Source organism: Cyprinus carpio, chromosome A25 (assembly GCF_018340385.1).
Source record: "Cyprinus carpio isolate SPL01 chromosome A25, ASM1834038v1, whole genome shotgun sequence".
In the NCBI taxonomy this organism is placed as follows: Eukaryota; Metazoa; Chordata; class Actinopteri; order Cypriniformes; family Cyprinidae; genus Cyprinus; species Cyprinus carpio.
The window spans coordinates 9,110,216-9,132,478 of NC_056596.1; the positions used below are offsets into that span (position 1 = coordinate 9,110,216).

The 22,263-nt window shown below is 34.1% G+C and overlaps 1 protein-coding gene across 1 annotated transcript in view; it reads left to right on the forward strand.

Moving 5' to 3' along the window:
* The window catches only part of LOC109072260 (polypeptide N-acetylgalactosaminyltransferase 18-like), a 44,241-nt gene that overhangs the window by 7,549 nt on the left and 14,429 nt on the right, over positions 1–22,263 (forward strand). Inside the window, exons 2-7 of the mRNA XM_042715359.1 lie at positions 12,320–12,512; positions 13,094–13,293; positions 15,243–15,388; positions 16,877–17,073; positions 18,126–18,240; positions 22,016–22,201. Coding sequence (XP_042571293.1) covers positions 12,320–12,512; positions 13,094–13,293; positions 15,243–15,388; positions 16,877–17,073; positions 18,126–18,240; positions 22,016–22,201 — 1,037 coding nt within the window. The remainder of the gene's footprint in view (positions 1–12,319; positions 12,513–13,093; positions 13,294–15,242; positions 15,389–16,876; positions 17,074–18,125; positions 18,241–22,015; positions 22,202–22,263) is intronic.

Sequence of the window (22,263 nt, forward strand, 5' to 3'; positions counted from 1 at the left end):
GCAGGAGCTGCATCTTAAATCTCTAATCACATATGCGCCACACAGTATCCTGACAAATGTGCTCAAGTTGTGTGCATCCGGAAAATAATGCCTCCTCAACAGAAGCAGAAAACAGATCAGTGGAACTGTCTCCTGTTATCAAGCTAGAGAGCCATTGTGTTTGTAACAATGCTTGTATGACTGTCTTGATGCATTCGGAAAAGTTGATGTGTCATGTCGTTTGCAAACTCAAAAATAGATGTCATGTTTGTATATGGAGATTTCACAGCTTCAGATGTGTCTCAGTCAAAATTTGGATGGAACTACCTGCTGTATGAACTTAAGTTGAACTCAACTGTCAAACCACACATCCTGCATTGTATTTTGGAGGACTTGTGGCTTATTCAGTTTGATAAATTCATCTTTTAGATTTTTGTAGGTTAGTGGACAAATGTTAATGTATGAATCTAAATATACATTTTCATTTATTAAATATGACTCTTGCTCAACAAATAGAGATGTTCCTCCTTATTAGCTAGCAAGCTATTTCATAAAGTGATGGGGACTAAATAAGCCACAATAAAAGTGCTGTAAATGAGACTCATATGAGTTCTGATCAGTTGTATGTGTCATATTTTGACTGGACAATTTATTAAAAGCCAGTATTTGGTAGACACTTTGTAAACGTGGACCCTAGGAATTATTTTTCTGTCAAATTTTGCTCTCTGATCTGGCATTTATGTAACAAGTTTTTATTTAAATAAATAAGTAGCTCAACAGAATCACAGATGGTGGAGTTTTGACTTTTTTGTTGAAGAGTGTTTAATGTGCTGGACTGTCAGTTAAAGACAGCTCACTCTGTGCATTAGGTCACCTGTTAATGAACTGACACGACAGGGAGGGAGAGCATGTAATTGATATCTTATTTCAGTCTCACTTAAAAAAAAAAAAAAAAAAAATTCGCTCCATGATTCCAAGTAATCATAGCACATAGTACTGGAGAAAAATCTATCTATGTAATTATGTATACTGTAAATATGAATTTTTAGATTATGCATATGTAATTAATAAAATTTTTTAACCAATTTACAGTCCTAATACTTTTATGAGAATATTAAACCTTTAGACTATTTTAGAAAAATAAAATATCACATTATTATGTTTCTATTTGTGTGGTTTATTTTAGCATTTGTTGGCCTTTGAATGCACCATGTGCTTTTTGCGTCCTTATTTGAAGGTCACTAAAGTGATTTCTAGAGGATCTTGACTGTGATGTAAGTGCTTTTTTGTTTGGCAGAAGCGGCAGGATGAGGCTATAATTATGATCTTTTCTACAGGATTGTGTTTTGCATGTAGAAATTACAGGAAATGAGCTGTAACGTTCCAAAGTCATTCATTTTGCAAGGAAATCAACAAAAGTGCTGTTCTGTAAAGAGAAAAAAACACACTCTTGCCTTTATGCGATGCCCGTTAATAGTTCAGACGCAGATTTTGAGATTTGGAGCCCGCACATAATAATGCATTATATCACCTGAGGGACATTCACTGCCATGTATCCTGCTGCTAATGGTGTTCTGATTATTAGTATGGCCGTCTGGGGCTGCCCATGCATTCGTATGCACAATCACATAAACATTCAGTGGCATGGAACATCCTGCGGACTTCTAGGTCACCTGCTAATGGAATTACTAGCACAGCCTACGGCCATCCAAGAGAACAAAAGGCTGTGCATTAACCAGCTCGATTTCAAAGACTTTGGTTTCTTCGTGCATCTTTTTGTTGTCCTTTAAATTTGTACAGTTTTAATACGAGTCTGTGAATGTTATCAGCCACAACAGGTAGTCTAACAAAATGCAGCAGAAAGAAAATAAACTTTTGTTGCCTTTTGTAATACTGGTGTCAAGGACAGAGGACTGCTAACAAGATTGTTTTGTTTATTTCAAGGTTTCAGTTAGATTATTATTAGTGGTAGTATTATTAGTGTTATTAATAAGTATTATTATGATTAATTATTATTATTATAATGAACTTCACGACTTTCCGATTACCTTTTGTGTTTAGTCTTTAGACTTTCAAAAAATCCTTGTCTTATTTGCTTTTTGGAACATGCACAAAGAAATTCTCTTATGAACATTTAGTCTTATGTCATTTAGTCTTACAACCCTGAGCATTTGAAAACTACAGTTCTGCATAACATTCATTCCTTTTAGCACTCTGCTTTAATGAGAAAGTGATTGTTGAAATACTGAAATTCGTTTGAATAATTCACTGCTCAATGTCATGGATTAATAGCAAGACATATTGAAAATCGCCCAAAGAAACACTATTTTCTTTTTGCCAGTGAAAGAATAATTGTCTGTGTCAGGTGTGGAATTCATTCAGAATAGCAGACTTCCCTACAGTTTTTTAAAGTCCTGTTAAGATTATTAAGATTATTCACAAGCTCTGTGAATTGGTGAGGAAATGTTTTGATAGATGATCATTTAGTTGTGTGGTGCACATCATGGCCTGCATTTACCAATAGGCTCACCAAATTATTATCAACAATAACTTTTAATAATTTCTGCTTTAAGCATAATTGGCTGTATTCCATTTAAGTGAAAAACCTCTGGGAAGGAAGAACATTTCAAAAACATACATTTACATAGTGTTAACTTAGCAGTAGTTTGTCTGTAGCTAACGTGCCAAACTAGCATGAAGTGAATGGTGGTATAGTCAGTGACTCAAATGAACCACACTGTTTAAGTTACCCAGAAGAACTGATAATTGTGAGACCTGCTTCCATTTCACACTCTGCAGGGTTGCATGAACTCCCAGCTGTGTGCTGTTCGGCAGCTTTCAGCTTGACTTTGAAAGGCCATTAGCACACTCCAGTTAGAGAGGCTAATGTACCTGATACTATAAACAAGCACTTGTCACAGACAGTGTTACATTTCTGCAGTAATATACTGTAATGCATGAACATGTTTTGGCCCACAATGCTGTTTTTACATGGTGGTTGTTGTTACCTTATTATGTTGAAAATGATGGCTAAAATTTTGTGCAGAACAAATTTGTCCAAACCAGGCTCAATGGAAAAATTGCCTGTGGTGACATTTCTGCAAAATGATCAGGGGTGCACATAAGTGGTGCGCATGCGTGAGCAAAATAAAAAATGCACTGGGTAAATAAGTTCAGACTGCTCATTTGCACACCGACGTGGTTGACCACAGTTAATGCACAATTACTAATTTAGATCAACTAACTGTAATTCTGTGTAAGATTTCCATTCAAACCAAAAGCACACACACGGGTAAATAAGTATACACACATACATATATATACATATATATATATATATATATATATATATATATATATATATATATACATATATATATATACATATACATGAAGATGTAAATATTAACATTTTATCTTTTAAGTGTACTATAAAATATATTTATTTTTTAAATATAATATAGTATTATCAAACTTTATTTGCTGAAACAACCAATGCTATTGTAGCTTGCTTCCACAAGTCTTTGAGCTCTTTTATCATGATTCATGTTTCACGGGACTGCTGTACCGGGTGAGCTACAGAGCAAGTTTACTGCATCAGAAAAGCTGTACATATGGAAAAAAGTGGTTTGGTAAAAGTGTTTTGAGGTCATATCATAGTATTGTACAAGGAATCTTACGTGAAAAAAAAGTCTTTATTGATCAATAATCTGCCCCAGTAATTATAGTTTGTGTGAAATGAAGCAAAAGTTGTTGGTGTTTCACTGCTACTCATTTCAACTGGAAACTGCAGTGAATTGTATATATATAGGTCTGTTTTAGAGGCGTGTTTTCAAATGAGCCTATGTTGAATTTGTCAGCATTTTACTCACTCTCATGTTGTTCAAAAACTTTGACTTCCTTTCTCCTGTGGAGATCAAGCAAAGAAATTCTGAAGACTGTGCTGATTCATTTTTCATGCAGTTGCAATCAAACAAAACTGAAGCATTCAAACATCAAAAAAGGAGCATCAAAATTATTTGAGAAACATACTTAAATTTAAGCCATTATTCACTAACATTTTTAACCTGACTCAGTGATCCAGTGGCAGCAGTGGTTAAGTTCAACTCAAGAACCAGATCAGTCTGATTAATATCTGAACAATTCATGTAGACTGATTCATTGAGAAGATCTGACTCCAAAGAATGGTTCATTCATGATTCGCACTTCAATAATTGCAATGAATATGTCAAGAAGAGCTTGTTTGGTGTTCCACTGAAGAAAGAAAGGCAAACAGGTTTGAAATGACTTGAGGACGAGTAAACAATGACAGAATTTCTCATTTTAAGTCTCTGTATAGTAGCTGTGGTCTTGTTTTGTCAAACAATGACTGTAAATCATCACAGTCTGATAGAATGGGGCTGTTTGGATTGTGATGCCTTGTTCTGTTTTAGCTGTTTGTCACTGAGTAAGGCTTACTCTGGTGTACATGTATGATTCATATTCATGTTTTTTTTTCAGACGTGTCTCTGTGAAGTCAGAAACCATTGCGTTACGGTTACATCAATGGCAACTTGGAGGCGTCAAGTGCTTCTAACATCTAAAGCACTTCAGATTGGTGGAGATGGGATATTCATAGTGACATGCCAATTGAAACTGACTTTGTTGCCGTGTAATGGTACGTGCCTTTAAAGTAGGGTACTTAGCATGCTCTAGGGTGTGATGCATCTCACGGCAGATAATAAAAAATTCATTGATTATTTTGAGTTGACAAGACATTCAGGACCTTTGACTGATCTATTAATTTAAGTGTCGTGTAGTTTAAGTGGGCTATTTAATGTGCCTTAAAAAAGCGACAGGATCTGTCAACTTAGATGTCTCATCTGCTGTAATCTTGGCGTCGGCAGGACATTTTAACCTAGCAGATGCTTACATAACAGCTCTTAATGAGAAGAGCAGCCAAAACTGCATTCATCACCAGTGAGTGGTTCACTTGGCAGCTCGGTCATTTTCACTATTGTGAATATAACACCTATGTGCTCTCAACCGTTTTATGTGATCTGATTAGGCTTGACGTTTAGAGAGATAGACATTTAGATTCAATTAATTAAAGGAGCAGGATGTCGGTTCATTTGTCGTCAATTATTTTCAATGCCTCATTGGTGTCAGTGTATGTTAATTTCAACCTTCTGTCCACTATATTTGTAGAAGACATTTACTGAAACTTTGGTCTTTACCATTCTTGCTTGTGCTGATGCAAATGGAATTTTGTGCTAAAATAATTTGACAAAATATTACTAAAATACTTATGAGCCTGACAGTGTTTCCGGTTCTATTTATTCAGCTACCAGTGTAGTCCGATAGACCGATACCCAAACAAATGACTCCTAATGAGCCAGTTCTTTTAGTGAATAAAAACCTATAGCACACCTGGTGTAGCTCGACTCTTGAACAAATGAATCTTATGAGCCTGTTATTTTTATTGAATCAAAAATATACAGCACTGACTGTGTAGTCTAATTCCTGAATGAATGGCTCTTATGAGCTGGTTCTTTTTAGTGAATCAGAAACATACAGTGAAACTGGAGTAGTTTGAGTCTTGAACAAATAACTCTTATGAGCCTGTTCTTTTCATTGAATCAAATACATACAGCACAAACTCTTGAGTCTGACTCCTGATTGAATGATGCTTATGAGCTGGTTGGTTGTTTTAGTGAATCATAAACATACAGCACAAACTGTATAGTCTGACTCCTGAAAAATGTCTCTTATGAGCCTGTTCTTTTTGGTGGATCAAAAAAATAGAGCGCAGACTGTATATTCTGAGTCCTGAATGAATGACTCTTATGAGCTGGTTCTTTTTAGTGAATCAGAAACAGTGTACTTCGACTTCTGAATGAATGACTCTTGTGAGCTGGTTCTTTTTTAGTGAATCAAAAACATACTGTACAGCATTTATCCGACTCCCGAACGAATAACTCTTCTGAGTCTTTTTTTATTTTTTTGTGAATGACATTGTGTTGAAGTTTTGTCAGTAGTATTTTATTGTAGTTATAGTTAATAGTAGTTATTTGTTTGTTTCATATTATTTAATATTCAGACCGATTATTTTATTGTGTTGATGCATTTAATTGAATGAAAATGATTTCTTTTAACAATGAAATTGCATTTTTTTCTTCAGATGTTTGTTTCTTAAAAGTACTAAAAGAAACATTACTGCAACCATTATTGAACTGGAATCATTAAATTCTCTACAGTTCCCATCCCCACATATATTCATGTGTAACTGTTAGTGATTGAAACCCAATAAATGAATCCTAAACTTCCTAAATGTCTTATTCTACATCCATCTCCTCTGATCGAGGTACTCAACGGTGGCCCATTTCCTGCCTCTCTTGTGGTCAGACATATGACTGGCCTGAATGGCGGATCACGTTCTGCCTCACTCTCCTCAGGACCAGCTCTGACTTCAGGCTGAGCCAGGTCATCGAATCCAGCCTCACTTGCTCTCTGTGTCACCATCCCTGGAGGGCTGCAAAAGACTCTCAGAGAAATTGAATAAAATATATTTCCTGACTTTGCCAGCAAGCTGTCCTTTTCCATAAGCTGCCCAGAGTGTGATGGAGGGGAAGAGGAATGTGTGCAGATGGAGTGTTTAGACGGTCAGGACACGTACCTTCTGTTTCTCCATTCTGTAGCCTTGGGTTGCCCTGCCTCAGGTCAAAGTATTGTTTAATGATGGTGGCTGGGACATTAGCCCTGTAGCCTTCATACTTTCAAGGGATTCATGTCCTATACTCAGAAAAATAAATAAATAAATAAAATGCTGTTTGGCTGTTATGATCTGACATTAATGTTCCTGGAAGACAGATATGAATATTTGAGTTTTAAAGGTCAAACCTCCTTTTTCTCCTCTGTTTTTCTTCTTTTTGTCTCTCTGTAGTCCTCCTATGTTACTGTTCAAAAGTTTGAAGTCAAAGATTTTTCTAATGTTTTTGAAAGTCTCTTCTACTTACCAAGGCTGCATTTGATCAAAATATATGATAAAAACAGTAATATTATGAAACATTAAAATTTAATATATATATATTTATTATTTTAACATATTTTACAATGTAATTTATTCCTGCGATGCAAAGCTAAAATTTCAGTGTCTTTATTTCAGTCCTCATTGTCACATGATCCTTCAGAAATCATTCAATATGATTTGCTTGTCAAGAAACATTTCTTATTTTAGTTTAGTTCCAATACATTAAGTAAATTATGACTGGATGATTTGGGTAAAATGACTCTAAGTGCACACCTGTTATTGCATATTATATCAATACAGCAAGTTTCTACATTGCTTGGCAACCGCAAACAGTTCAACATTAGTTTAAACTATATTATGTGGCGGAAAAATTTTGTATTCACAGCCTTATAGTTCAGTGAGGATTCGGAAAGCACTAGATATTTCAGTGACCATTCTGTTTTCGGCATAAGAAATCAACAATTGCATATGATTCACTGTTACTCTTTGGAAAAGGCAGCAGTAATTACAAACCTATTGGAAACACAATTTAGCTGAGCACTCTCACTAACTTCTGAGGCATGTCTTTCATCATAAATATGTGCTTAATATAATTGCCGTGAAGGGAATAAGGCCTGTCTACTTTGAAAACTATGTAATGAATCGGGAGAAGGTCAGATAACAAGATTTATGACATCCAGAAAATACAAAGTGGCATGAACATATTTGACAGCACAGGAATCTGCATATTATTTTATTCAGTTTCTATGGAGTGTGTGGTTGATTGTGTTAACAAAAAAATGATTTTATTTCTGTTTTAATCATTTTAGTTCTGAACTTATTTTATTCAGCTTTATTTTAATGTTGGCTTTATTTTAATTCTTGAAAAATTATATTTCATGTTAACTATACACTGACATGCTTTTTTTTTGAGGTCATTACCACCACATCTGAAATTAAGTACTTAGCATTAAATACATTGGAATACATGAAGTTGGTCTAAATAAAAACCAAGCCCTGGGATATAAGAAACACCCATGTATTGTTTTTTCCAGCGATTTGTCTATTAAATATGCCTGAGGCTTCTTAATGATCTTAAAATGGAAAGTATGTCTTCAGGAAGCAGAGGTCTGTTGTCTGTCTGCGTTCTCTCATCGGTCTGAATAAATTTGACAGCAAAACATTAGGTCAGCTATGTTAACTTATTAGGGCCATGAGAGTGCTCTCATATTTTGGCTTTCAACGTCGTTTCGGGTCTGTGAGTCAGAGTCCTCTTCAGACAAACACATATGCACACAAACTACATGTGACATGCACACTCACATGAACCCATATTTGTGGCAAAGAGCTTCTCCAAAATGTCAGAACAGCATGATGTTTCTGCATTTGCAGGCTGTTTGCATGTGCTCTTACATGCTAGGTGTCTTGTTTTACATTTGCTCTGGCACTGACAGGCAGACAGCGTGCCACAGGCGAGGTCAGAATTGCTAGCCATGACGCAACCCTCCTGAGGCTTTCGCATTTTAAAAAGGGAAACAAACTTTGTTTTGGATTGGATCCATATGTTTGTCTCAAAACATGAATCTTTTCTTTTCACAGTGTTTTGAAGGTATAGTTTTCCTATGTTGTTACAAACCTGTATGACTTTCTTTCTTCTGTAGAGTACTAAAGGAAAAATTATTAAATAATGCATTCTCTCAAAGCTATCATATGACTTTGAAAGACTCGGAATATGGTGCACAAGTCTTATGAACCACTGTTATGATACTTTAATGGTGCTTTTTTGTCATTTCAGAGCTTGACAGCCACAGTCCTTGTTCTTTTTCATTATATTAAGAATGAAATGAAAGAAAGAATGAAAGCCTTACAGGTTTTGGTGGTTAAGAGATATTATGAATGAATTCTGTTAAATCCTTTTTAAATATAAAATCTGAAGCTTTGAGTGTTTCTTTATTTTGTTGATAACTTCAGTACTTAGAGCTTAAATTACAGGGATTTAAAAGTTATTTACTTGTTAGTGAGAACTCAGTCATGGCTGTAAGTAGGCTATACTTCAGCTGTACTGAGCACAGGATTATACTAATTGATTTTGAACAACCTTGTGACATGAGGTTGTACTTTTTGTGGAGCTGATTATAATTAGTTCTGTTTGGCAAGTAAAGGCCATTTTAGTTCTTTGGCAAGAAGAAATATTTGTATTGATCTTTTTTTTCATACTGCTTTGACTTAGTCTTGGAAATGGTTATTGCATTAAAAACAATTGCAAGATAATTGTGGTTTAGTCACTACAGGAGGTTGTAGTGCAAAGCTGTGAGTGTCTTTTAAATGTTGCTGTTGTGCAGAATTTTTGTAATGTATTCTATAATTATTTTATGTACTTTATGTGGACTTGCTGTTCTTTTTCTTTTTCTAAAGAATTTATATTTTTATTAATCGTTTGTTTCATATTGCATTGCCTAATGCTTTTAAGCCTTTTTCATATTTAGGAAGTAGTTTCAAAATGGTTATTGCACTTAAAAAAGGTTGGATGTGGTGCAAATTTGTGAATGTCTTTTAAAAGTCACTATTTTGCAGAATTATTCTTTATATATTATATCATTATTTTATTTATTATATATTTATTTTATATATTTTTTATTAATATTTTATTCATAGGTGCAAAGTACATGATGCTGAAAAAATATGTATTTATTTTAAAAGATTTATGTAAATATAAAGGGTGCAAATTGCATGATGATGGAAAAATATTTACTTATTCAAAAATAATGACAATAGTGTTAATGTTAAAGGCAAGTAAATGGGCTTTTTATTAGTTGGGTTTGGGCTATTATGATATAATGTGCAATTAGGGAGAGTAGTGACTGTGCATTGGAACCTATAAAGTTTTGTTAAAAATTATTGTTATAAACTTAATTTGACCAAAAACAAAAGCCTGTCGGAGATCAAAAATCTCACAGATATACAAAAATAACATGTACAGATATTATTTAGCTTCCTTTTTTATTCCACACATAAATGGGAACAAAATGTCAGCAAGTGTGACGATTTAAAGAAAATGAAAATTAATTAAAGTTAATTAATGAAAGTTAATTTTAGCATGTTCAGTCCCTAACTGTACTTTGAAATGTTTAGCCTGTTGCTTAGCACTTCTGTATGCAATTGAATTATTATCAGTGTAAATGCTAATTTCTATACCGAGGGGCACCTTCATTTTCAGCCTGTCATTCTCTTCTGGAAAGCAGTATACAGGTACACACAGTAGGTGCTATAACAAACCATAAATTCTTCTTCTTTGTGTTCATAGCATATGACGGGAAGATCCATCTTTTAATCTACTTACACTGCTCTGTCAGTTTCTGCAGTTCTCTCTCCTCTTTACTTATCTCGATACAAAACAACAGTGTCAGTGAAACAGCTTAGATTATCATCTGAATCTGAAGTCATTTGGAGCACAACAGCATAGAGGACACCTATTTAGAGTATCTTTTTGCATGTAAGTCTGGTCATATTGAGACTACCTGAATTAAATGGTGAATTGAACTTCTAAACACTATAATGGAGGGTTTTTGGCCCCTAAATACTGTTATTTGTCTTGCCGTTTGATTTCTAGCCGGTAAAACATTCTGGCCTGTTTTCTCAATGGCTCAGTTTGAATGTAGGCTACTCTGCTGAATAGAGCTGGAATGAGGCTAAGCTCTGTTTTACTGTGAATGGGTTTTTTTAAGTCTCATGACTAATCTTCAGTTTTGGTCATTTGAGCAACAGTTCCAAAATCCTAATTTGAGATTGCTGATGTAGTTTGGAAATAATTGAGAAAATCAAAGTAAACTACAAATAACATTTTAAAGATTGGAATCGAGGATTGCTTTTTTTATTATTATTATTATTCAGTGATTTTGGATGTGCATTTGAAGGGCTGGTAGACTGAAACTGACTTCTCTTTTTATATGTTTACATGCCCTTTAAAACAAACTGAATCTGATTGTTTGTCAGTATCTACAGTGGCAAAGATGAATTATTCTCCGCGGGCCAGCTCTTTGCAGTAATTAAATAACCTCTGCTGTTAATTAGCACTCCTTAATTGCGTGCATTGGCCTTTCATCATTCTTTGAGCATTGCCAGGGCACTTTCCCTCTGTTATGCCTGTGTACTCAGCATTCATAGTTCTGCAACCTGTCATATTTTCTTAGTATTTGAATTTGATGGAGTGGAAGGTAGATATTTGCTGCCTAGGCAGCTAGATGGAGAGTTTGGGTGAAAAAGATTAGCTATACTCAGGACTTGAATGTATCGCTGACTTGATGAATGCTATTGCGAAGTACTATGGCGCTATACCATAATACCAAAGTACTGAACAATGCCATATTCATATTCTGTGGTACATACACAGTGCACCCAAGTACTTTAAAATATGTTGTATGGCCATGGTACATGTCCCTTAAATATGGAACTACCTTAATATATGGTCAAAACCCATGATGTTACTATATCAAAAAAAAAAAAAAGTATTGTAAAACATTTTTTCATTGTGTTGTACCTCATATTAGTGTAAGGTAAAATTGAGCAAAATTGTATTATGTTAGTATTCAGTAAATATATTTACATATTTCATATATTTATCATATTATTATTATTACTATTATTTTTGTTGTTATTTAATAATATTTAAAATAGTAATTATAAATGTTTATTGTTATTATTAATATTATCATTTTTTTTGTTATTGATTTTTTAAATATGTATAAATAATAAAATTATAATTTTAATATGTATTGTTGTTGTTTATTTTTTTAATTATTATATTTTTTATTATTGATTATTAACAATTTATAAATATTATAAAAGTATAAAAATGTACTTTATAAATAATAATAATGATAATTATTAATAAATTACATAGTTGTTGAATAATAATAACACATATAACAATAATAATTTAAATGTTTATGAGTAATAATAATTACTCTGTTTTAATCATTGCTTCTTCTAATATTGTTATTGTTAATTAACAAAAAGAACAACAGTAATAAAAATAATATAATAATATAACTATTATTGTTGTTGTTTAATAACAATAACAGTAATATTAGAAGCAATAATAACAGTGATGAATATTATTAGTATTCGTTATTGCTATTATTATTTATTGTTGATTTTGCTTCCATTGTCCTCATTTGTAAGTCACTTTGGATAAAAGTGTCTGCTAAATGACTAAATGTTTATAAATGATATTCATTTTCTACATTATTTGTTTTCACTAATTCGGCATGAGTGAAAATGACCATGCTTACCCAGAAGCCCTTGAGCCAACACTAACACTGCTAACACTGTTCTTTTCGTCTGAACTTCCAGAGAAACCATTGAAAGATGGGGACGACACAGCTGACCAGTCCCTCTCAGACTCTCTTTTTGCACACTGGGGTCATGACCTCGGCCCAGAGAGCCGCAAGGTGGCCCTGAAGAAGTTCCAGTACTACGGTTACAACAGCTACCTCAGCGACAGACTCTCTCTAGACAGAGCCATCCCAGACCTCAGGCCCGACGGGTGAAACAACCACTCACTGCTCACCACCCTCTCCTCTCTCCCTCCTATTAGCATATGTATACACAGCCTTTGTTCTTTTAGAAACATCGATTTTCCTTTATCGTCATGGTCACAGAGAACAAAAGGAATCACTTAGAAGAAGATAAGATAAGATAAAGAAATTTCCTCATAAATTATTAGTCTCTTTTTTGCTATTAAATACTTTCCTGGGCACAATTGTGTAAAAAAAAAAGCTTCAAACAATAAAACAATTTATACATTTATTTTATATATTTTATATCATGCTGTTGTGGGAGAAAATGGAATAATAATTCATATTTACTTTTACATTTTTTATTTAATATAACAATACAAACTGTACATTAGAATAGAAATATGGATATGGATTTATATGAGACAGAGCAATAATAAATAATAAAAAACTCTTCAAACTGAAACTAAATTCCAGTCACAAATATCACTAGTGTGATTAAAAGCAAAACTTAAGAAAAGAAAAAAAAATTGATATTTAATCTTGGAAAGACTTCTCTTCCAGGTGTGTTATCCTGTATTTATGTGTTTGTTTGTTTTTTCATCTGCAGGTGCAGAAATATCTCGTACCCCTCCAGTCTACCACAAGTCAGCATCATCTTCATCTTTGTGAATGAGGCGCTGTCGGTCATCCTGCGTTCCGTTCATTCAGTGATCCACTGGACGCCCTCCCACTTGCTCAAGGAGATTATCCTTGTGGATGACAACAGCAACAATGGTGGGGACTTGATTTTGCACCAGCGCTGCTTGCGTGATTTGCTGGGGGCATACAGGGACTCCTTCTGTGGGGATTGATTCTTGTATGAGAGATTATGATGAATAATGCATATGAATGTGGACTGATGTGGAAAGAATATTTGAGGTCTGTAACATGAGAACACTAGGGGATTATGGGAAGCAGATGTACATGTATCCCGTATGCACAACTAAATGTTTTATGCTTTGGCATCAGAAGCTAGTCATTTCTCTCACAAACATTCTAGTTTAGAAGGAATCTGTTTAATCAAGCAAATTCATTAACCACAGAGACAAATGAATTGAATTACAGTAAATTGTTCAGAAAAGTTAAAAAATTATAAATAAAAAATATTTGCTAGATATACTAAATTGTTGAAAATATTTTACAGATAAATATTGTAATGATAATAAAATAATTAATAATATTAAATATAATTAATATATAATTAAGTAAATACAATAAAACCAACCTTAAGGTACAAATAATAAATAAAATGTAATGTTTTAAATATATTATTAATTATAATTGTTAACAAAATTTGCAAATATTTGAATATTATATAATAATATAATTCAATATATTAAGATACACTATTAATGTAAGAAAGGTAAAAATAAAACATGAATGTTAAAAAAATATTAATAAAACAATCGTTGTTAATAATACATCATATTTTATTTTAGAATAATATCAAATATTTAATATACACTGTCAGTCAAAAATAAATAATGCTTGTTAATAATTATGGTTTTACAGGTATTGTTTTAATATGATTATATAATATCAAATATATAAAATACGCTGTCAATATAATATAAATAATAATTTAAAAATAAATATTTAAAATCTACAAATAATGTATAGTAATGTTTTGCTTAATATTTTACTAATATATTATAAAACAAAAGTAAGATACATGTTCAACTTAAGCTAAAAACAAATAAATATTTTAAAGATTAGTAATTTAATTGATTCTTTAGGTTTTATAAAAAACAAAAACTACTAAAGTAAGACAGATATTTAAATATAGTGTCGTTATTTTTCACACACTGTATAAATAGGTATGCATACACTGAAATATAATATATAACTGCCTTTAAATTGTGTTCCTGCTAGGGGTTAAACAAATTTGTTGGTCCTTGACATCAAAATGTTTGGAAACCCCTGTGTAAACTGTTGGCTTAAGAATGGCTATTTTCTGAAGATAATTGCTGGCTCTGTGCTGTGAAGTACACTACTGACTGAGGTGGGTTCATCTCCGGCCATTCAGAAAGCAAAAGCTTTTATTTCCTCCCAGTCACCTCTAGAGTATTTGCTTTTTCCAGAATAATGACTTCACAGTGGTTATGCTACAGTGACCTTTTACTCTGCATGTATGGGATATGGTAAGGGGGCAGGGCGGTTAACGTGAGGTGCAGAGGTTTGGACATTTAATTCTCCCACAGATTGACAGTGGCCCCACGTCACACCATCTGGTTGCCATGGTGAGACAAGATGATGGCTTTCTCCCTAATAAAAACAAACAGCACAGGAGACGGATGGGAGGGGAGTAATCACCAGCAGACAGCGGTAGAGACTCCAAATATCACAAACCGCTGGCAAATATTAGTGTCTGATGTTTGCAGCATTTCAGTTCATGTTCGTAATTCCCTGAGAGGTCGAAGGGGGAGACTATATAAACTAATTTGGATTAGAATGTAATAAAAGTCAGGTACATGTGTCAATAGGGTCTCCCCGCTTCATTTTTGTTACTGTTTGTACAGCACTATGGTCAAAGTTGTTGTTTTATTCAGTGCTTTAGAAATAAATTAGAATTTCTGGCAAGTACTGAAACTTTCTCAGAGGCCACGCGAGTGATTTTAGTAAAATTTCTGGGAAGTACTGAAACTTTCTCATGGGTTTTGAGATTGATTTTAGAGATTATCTGTCATGAGTTTTGCATTTTTTTGTTGAGTGGAAAGACCAGCAGCGTCCCAACTTCATTAAAGTGGTTCGGCATGACAGGCAGGAGGGTTTGATTCGCTCTCGGGTCAGCGGCTGGAGAGCTGCGACCGCTCCTGTCGTGGCCCTGTTCGATGCCCATGTGGAGTTCAGCGTTGGATGGTCAGTGACACTTGATTTTTTTAAGTCATTTTTTGATGCCAGTACTGGACATAAAATTATTTTCATTTTTACTTATGTTGTGTAAAGTTCTGATACATATATTCAAAATATGATTTAGAGTTTATAATATATAAAATTCATATAATACAATTTATAAGAAATTTACATAAAATTATTAAATTAAATACAATAAATGACCAAATATTATTTTATAATAAAATTTTTATATATATATTGCATAATACTTGCATGGAACTAATTCGAAAAAAATACTGTAAAAAACAAATTCAATTAAAAATGCTGATAATATTAATTTTTTTTAAGATCAGTGTAAATTATTTGTAAAACCATTCTTACGGAAATTGCCGCATTGAAATGAACAAGGCAGAACTGTATATGTAAATATTTGCACAAAACAATTTGCATGTGTTTCATGAATGAGACCCAAGGTCCTGAAGAAATCTCATTTGCATGTCCTGTTGTCTGTTTGATTTGACTAAACAGCATGGGAATGCAAAGTTTTTCAACACTACTATTTGCAGAGTTTTCTAAAAAAAAATGCCATTCTCCGTTTGGCTTTCAGACAAATAGAAAATCGATCTAGCCTCCAAATAAAACAACTATTACTGCAGAGAAGCTCATGGACATGCATCATTTCATTCAAAATCTAGTTGTGCTGCCTTTTACATGTTGAGAATTCAGATTTGCTGTAAATAGGCCTTCTGCGTAATGCTGTTTTTGCTCATTGTTTGTATGGAGTGCTGTAACTTTTACATTTATTGCTCTTTTGACCCCAATACAAAGGAATTCAAATACCTGCTTGCCTAACAAATCACATGTTAAGCCAGTGTAACTGTTAAAATGTAGGAGACCTACAGTGCATGTGGATGGAAATGTCTGTTCTTCCCTGTGGGTGTTAGGACAGGAGTTTGAGCAGAAGTGCCTGTCTACTGCAATTACTGTGCTAGGTGCAGCTGTCAACTTAGATACCTGTTAATTATTCTCTGTGCAACAGTCGAAAAAAACACCTCTAAAGGGCTTGGATGGAGTCCAAGTGTGTCTTATGCATGTCAGCTTATTCCTGCTTGAAATTTATGCTGCGTTCTATCAGTTCATGGATGCATTTGGAAGTTTCTCTAAGGTGGATGGCACAGCTTTTAGCTAGCCTGAGGCTACTTTCCGAGTTCAAACGCAGCGCTTATGCCTATCTTCACAACTTTTGAGATGGTCTTTTAAAGTACCGTTATTTCCCACAATGACATTTAAAGTTTTAGATCGATGGGTTCTGAGAAGTCATTGCCCGCCAAATTGAAAACTACAATCAGCTTTAATAATCAAGTGTGAAATCACATTTCGCTTTTAGTGGCTTGGGAGGGACTGCATTAAACATGGTACTCTGGGTCTTAAGAGCGCTCAAGAGACAAATTAGAAAGATCCATTCAAAAACTACTGCCCATGAATTTAAAGCATGTTCTGTTTCTGTTGATCTAAGGCTGAACCAATCCTGCACAGAATCAAAGAGGACAGAACCCGGGTCGTCTCGCCATCATTCGACAACATCAAATACGACACATTTGAGATCGAAGAGTATCCCCTCTCAGCTCAAGGGTTCGACTGGGAACTTTGGTGCCGCTATCTAAACCCTCCCAAATCCTGGTGGACGCAGAAGAATCAAACTGCTCCAATCAGGTAATCACGCAAGATACCACCACCATCAGCTCAGTGGCTCTACGAAAACCTCTAAGGATTTTTTTTTTTTTGAGAAATACAAAATCACTGTTTAATTTCCCTTACAATTAATCTTATATGCTAAACAGTAACCTTAAGAAATGTTTTTTGTAAAATATCTGAATCTTTTTTTAAGATTACCATTTTTAATTAATACAATGGTGTATCTTTAATTTAATTGGAATATTACTATGTGGAATATAGATGACAGTAATGGTTCCTGGTATATTTCAATTAATCCACAACTGTAAACTGACTTATGGTTCAGTCAGTTGTGAACTCAGAATTGGCTCTGACTGACTGATTGAGCCTAATTTAAACCTCTTACTCACAAGCAAATTCAAGACTGAATCTAAATCTTCTCGACTCACGATCTTGGAGTCCTCCCTTTGGACAGCATACCAAATATCTGTACTGTTTGCTTAATCTGATCATATATAAGTGTGAACCTGTGAACTGGTTCTCAAGAATCATTTGCCAGTGAATCGGACATTCTGGTTTGCACTGTGTTGTTTGTCATGTGCAGGAAATGCACTTATGACTTATGAACTAATTTAACAACCACATCGCGACTTGATATCTGAGGAAACCACAAAATTCAGAAGAGAAGAAATAATATATTCTTGTCTTAGATTGTGACACGCAGGATTATTTCTCAACAAAAAAGAACAGATAAATGTGAAATGTTAATGTAGGGAAAACATCAAACATGTATATTAATGAAATGCAAAAAAAAATATAAAGAAAGAATAAACGCTTTGTAGTAAATGCCATAAGTTATTCTTACAAATGTGTAGCTACTTTCTGTTGCACTTGCAACTATTTTAGTCCTAGTTTTGAACCCTGACAGATGCCCTCTTAATAACTTATGTCCTGTGTGTTAATTGGTGACTCAAAAAACTGGATCAGACTTTACACAATGCTCAATGTAATTTACTATGTTAACATAGTAAAATAACTTCTCATAACTCTTTTGACTTCATTGTTGCCGTGTGTACCGTCTCTCTCAACAGGAGCCCCGCTCTGATCGGTTGCTTTGTAGTTGACCGGGAGTATTTTAGGGAGATTGGTCTGCTGGATGAAGGCATGGAAGTGTATGGAGGGGAAAACGTGGAGCTGGGGATCAGGGTAAGAGAAATTCATACTGCCGACGAGAGTTTTGAAAGTGCAGCAGGAGACAGGATGTCTGGATTTTGAGTAGACAAGCAGACGCGGGTCAATGAATAATGCTGTTTCATTTGATGAAAAGATGCTTTATGCAGGTTGTTCTTTGAGGGCAGACGGATATGTGGAGGCTTGCAGCCTCTGGTTACAGATAGACCTCTGTGTGTGTGTGTGTGTGTGTGTGTGTCTGTCAGTGCACACAATTAAAGTAGAGCTCTCTGCGGCTCACTAATGATAACCTGCCAAACATACATCTCGCTCCAAACTGGCGGGGTCCTAACCTCTCACTATTACACATGTACGGAACCCCATCGAGACCTTTGCCGACTCCCATCAGACCAAGCAGCCCTGTTATTAGCCTCCGCAGCCAGAATCCAAGCCCAGGCTGTGAATGGAGCTCGCCACAGCGGACACATAGCCACTCTCACTGATGATTTGGCCTAGCAAAGTTGCAATCAGTCCACTCCACAATATCGAGCAGATCAAACCCCCCATTACACGCATAGATTTTTTTTTCTGGGTTTCATCACTAAGAGCCTCAATGAGGAGAGAGGAAATGAAAATGTCTCAGGAAGTGGCAGGCACCATGTGTGCAGTGGGATTTGGTACTGCGTGGAGATAATGGGCCTCAACATCTGTTCATACAGCTGTGCCTCTACAGCCTAATTCCACACTCTCATGTTCTGAGCTCCTTTGTGCCACCGAATCTCCAAACGCAACATCGCACAAATGTTGCAATCCTGCAGACATTGCCAAAAAAGGAGGGGAAAAACTGAAAGTTTGTCCATCTTTCTGCAGCAGGTTTTTGAAGGTCTGTCGTTCAGGAATGATATTAAGATACATTTTCTTTGTCATTTGGTTGCATTTTTAGTCAACAGATGCTATATGCACTTAAAAAATAAAAAAAATATTTTTTAGTTTTTTTGGTTTTTGGTTTGCAGTGAAAAATACCTAAAAACCAAAAACTATTATTAATTAATTATTTTATTTATATTTTAGTAAGTTTTCTAAAAAAATTAAAGAAAATCAAAAGCACTGACAATTTTGTTGTTTGTTTGTTTGACTGTAGATCATTCTCTGTGTTTTTTTTTTTTTGTTTGTTTTTTTTTTTTTGGAAAGTGACCAGGCCTTAAATGTGAGTTGTATTTTTAGATCACTGCAAAAAATACATTTTAGTCAGTATTATGTCTTGTTTACAGTAGAAATACCTAAAACAAGATCAAATGAATTGAAAAGCATCTTGCATCTGATTTTTAAGACTTGTTTTCAGAGATTATATTTATTATTCATTTAGAAAATGTTTTCATCCAAAGTAACTTGCTTTTTGCTTTTCTTACAAAGTATATATATATATATATATATATATATATATATATATATATTATTATTATATATTATATATTATTATTATTATTATATTATTATTATTTTTTTGTTTTTTTTTTTTTTTTTTTTTTTTTTGCTTAATCAGGAAGAAATTATTTGCCAGTGGTGTAAGACAAACTTAATGTAAGTATAATAATAATGTATAATAATAATAATAATCTATAATAATGTAATATAATAATAATAATAATAATAATAATAAAGTAATGATTAAGATGTTGCATTTTTGTAATTTAACAACCTTCTATACTGCAGTTATGTTTTGAAGATATTTTGATGGACAGTTTTCTAAAATTACACCTTTCTGTGGTTGCAATTAAGCAGTGGAAGATTTGAAGCAAAAGAAAATTTCCTGTTTTGCTGACCCTCATTGACATTGTCACTTTGAAAGAGGGTTCATGCTCAATAAAAGGTCAATGCATCTGTTCTCTTCTATTCTTAGCTCTCGCTAAAGGGCTGTGTTTATCAGTGACTGAGAATGAAAACTGTCTTTGATCATGTCAGATGTCAGCTTGGTGTTATTTGCAGTCTGTTGTGGTTCCAGGTAAAGAATATTGATTTTGTCAGTAACTTCCCTTTTGTGACATGCTTATTGGTGGTTAATTTGGGCAAGGTAGGGGAGCACTAAATTGTATTGTATAAATAATAGGCCTGTTCAAATAATAGGTAATATCAGGCAACATTATTCATATAATAATATTAACAATAAAATATATATTTTTCTGAGTATATATCAAGCAATAGTTTTTTCCACTTAATGTTTTTTATTATTATTATTATTATTATTATATTTTAATAATATTTTTTAGAAGATACATCATCAAATAAGTATGTGTGTGTGTGTGTGTGTGTATATATATATATATATATATATATAGATATATATATATATATATATATATATATATATATATATATATATATATTAGTCTTAAGTATATATATATATACTTTTTGTATACATTATAAATTAAATATTTTTGAAAAAAATTGTGAGGTTTAAATTAAAACAATAAAGTAGTAAATTTAGTAAATTTGATTTCTTAGATGTTTAGATTAAAAAATTAAAAAGCGAAACAAAATCACTGATAAAATCATTTTTTCATTGTAGATCACTCCCGGTGGTGTTTTTTGGAAAGCGACCAAGTCTTAAATGTCTCCTAGACAATATAAAGCCGGTTTGATTCTCATTTCATGCTTGTGAAATTTGCTTCTTTGCAACAGATTACAGACTGAATATCTCTGTCTGCAGCAGGTATTGTATGCAAATGTGAGAAATTATTTTTTAATACTTCGGGAGAACAGACGGCTCAGTCATGGATCATTGGGATTGTTGTCAATGATTCTGCATATGAATCATTCTCCTGGCAACTAGGAACAACACACATCTGTCCACTTCCTGTTGAATCCCGCCCAACGAGTCATAGCGTTAACAGCCTGCCAAACAAGCAGATCAGAATGAATACAATCCCCCCTTTACCATTCATACAAATAATCAGATACAAAGAACCAGGGTCTCTTGATAAACCAACTTTTATTTTGATGCCAATTGGATGCTTTTAAATATACAGTTCAGTTGCACTGAAATGACCCTCACATATGCCTCAGCCAGATGTTGCACTTCATATTTCAATAAACCAGGTCTGAATGAAAGTGTTTGAGTGTAAATGTCTGAATGAAGTGCAGCATACTGGCATGTGGCCTATATAATCTAATTTATAATATATAATGTATATATAATATATAATAGAAATATATAATTTTTCTGTGGACTGCCTAATGGAACTGTTTCTCAATTCCAGTCCTCGCACCCCCCTGCTCTGCATATTTTGCATGTCTCTCTTTGTTAACACCTGATTCAGATAATCAGCTCATTAGAAGTGAGCTCCGTGCATGAACTGTGTTCCCATTGACATGGTCCCTACACAGTGTACACAGCAGGGGAAATCTGTTGAAGTTTACTTTACTTCGGAACATTCATTCATGGATTTGCTTAAATGCGCAACGTCTTCACACACGAACAAGTGTGACATCATATACCTCTGTAAATAAATACAATTTAAATTCATGTCTCACACACTTAAATGCACTTTAAATGGAACATATACGTTTGCTTCGAACTGGAATCATGGCGGAATATCCTGTGATGTCCACTTTCGCAGGGCACTTACATTCGAATAGAACAAACGTCTGAAGCTATAAGAGAAACATACAAAATGTGCAGAACAGAGGGGCGCGAGGACTGAGAACCGCTGGCCTAATACAATGGATGTTAAAGTGCATTTTCAAAAGCTAATTTTTTTTCATCCTTGTCAAAATTCAAAACACGAGACATTCATGTGTGTGTAATCAGGTATGGCTGTGCGGTGGAAGCGTGGAGGTCATGCCCTGTTCCAGAATAGCTCATATTGAGCGCGCACACAAGCCCTACACAGAGGACCTGGCAAACCACGTCCGCAGGAACGCTCTGAGAGTGGCTGAGGTGTGGATGGACGAGTTCAAGAGCCACGTTTATATGGCCTGGAATGTTCCACAACAGGTACTAAAGTCCCTTATGTTTAATAAGGCTACATTTATTTGAAAATATACAGTAATAAAAAA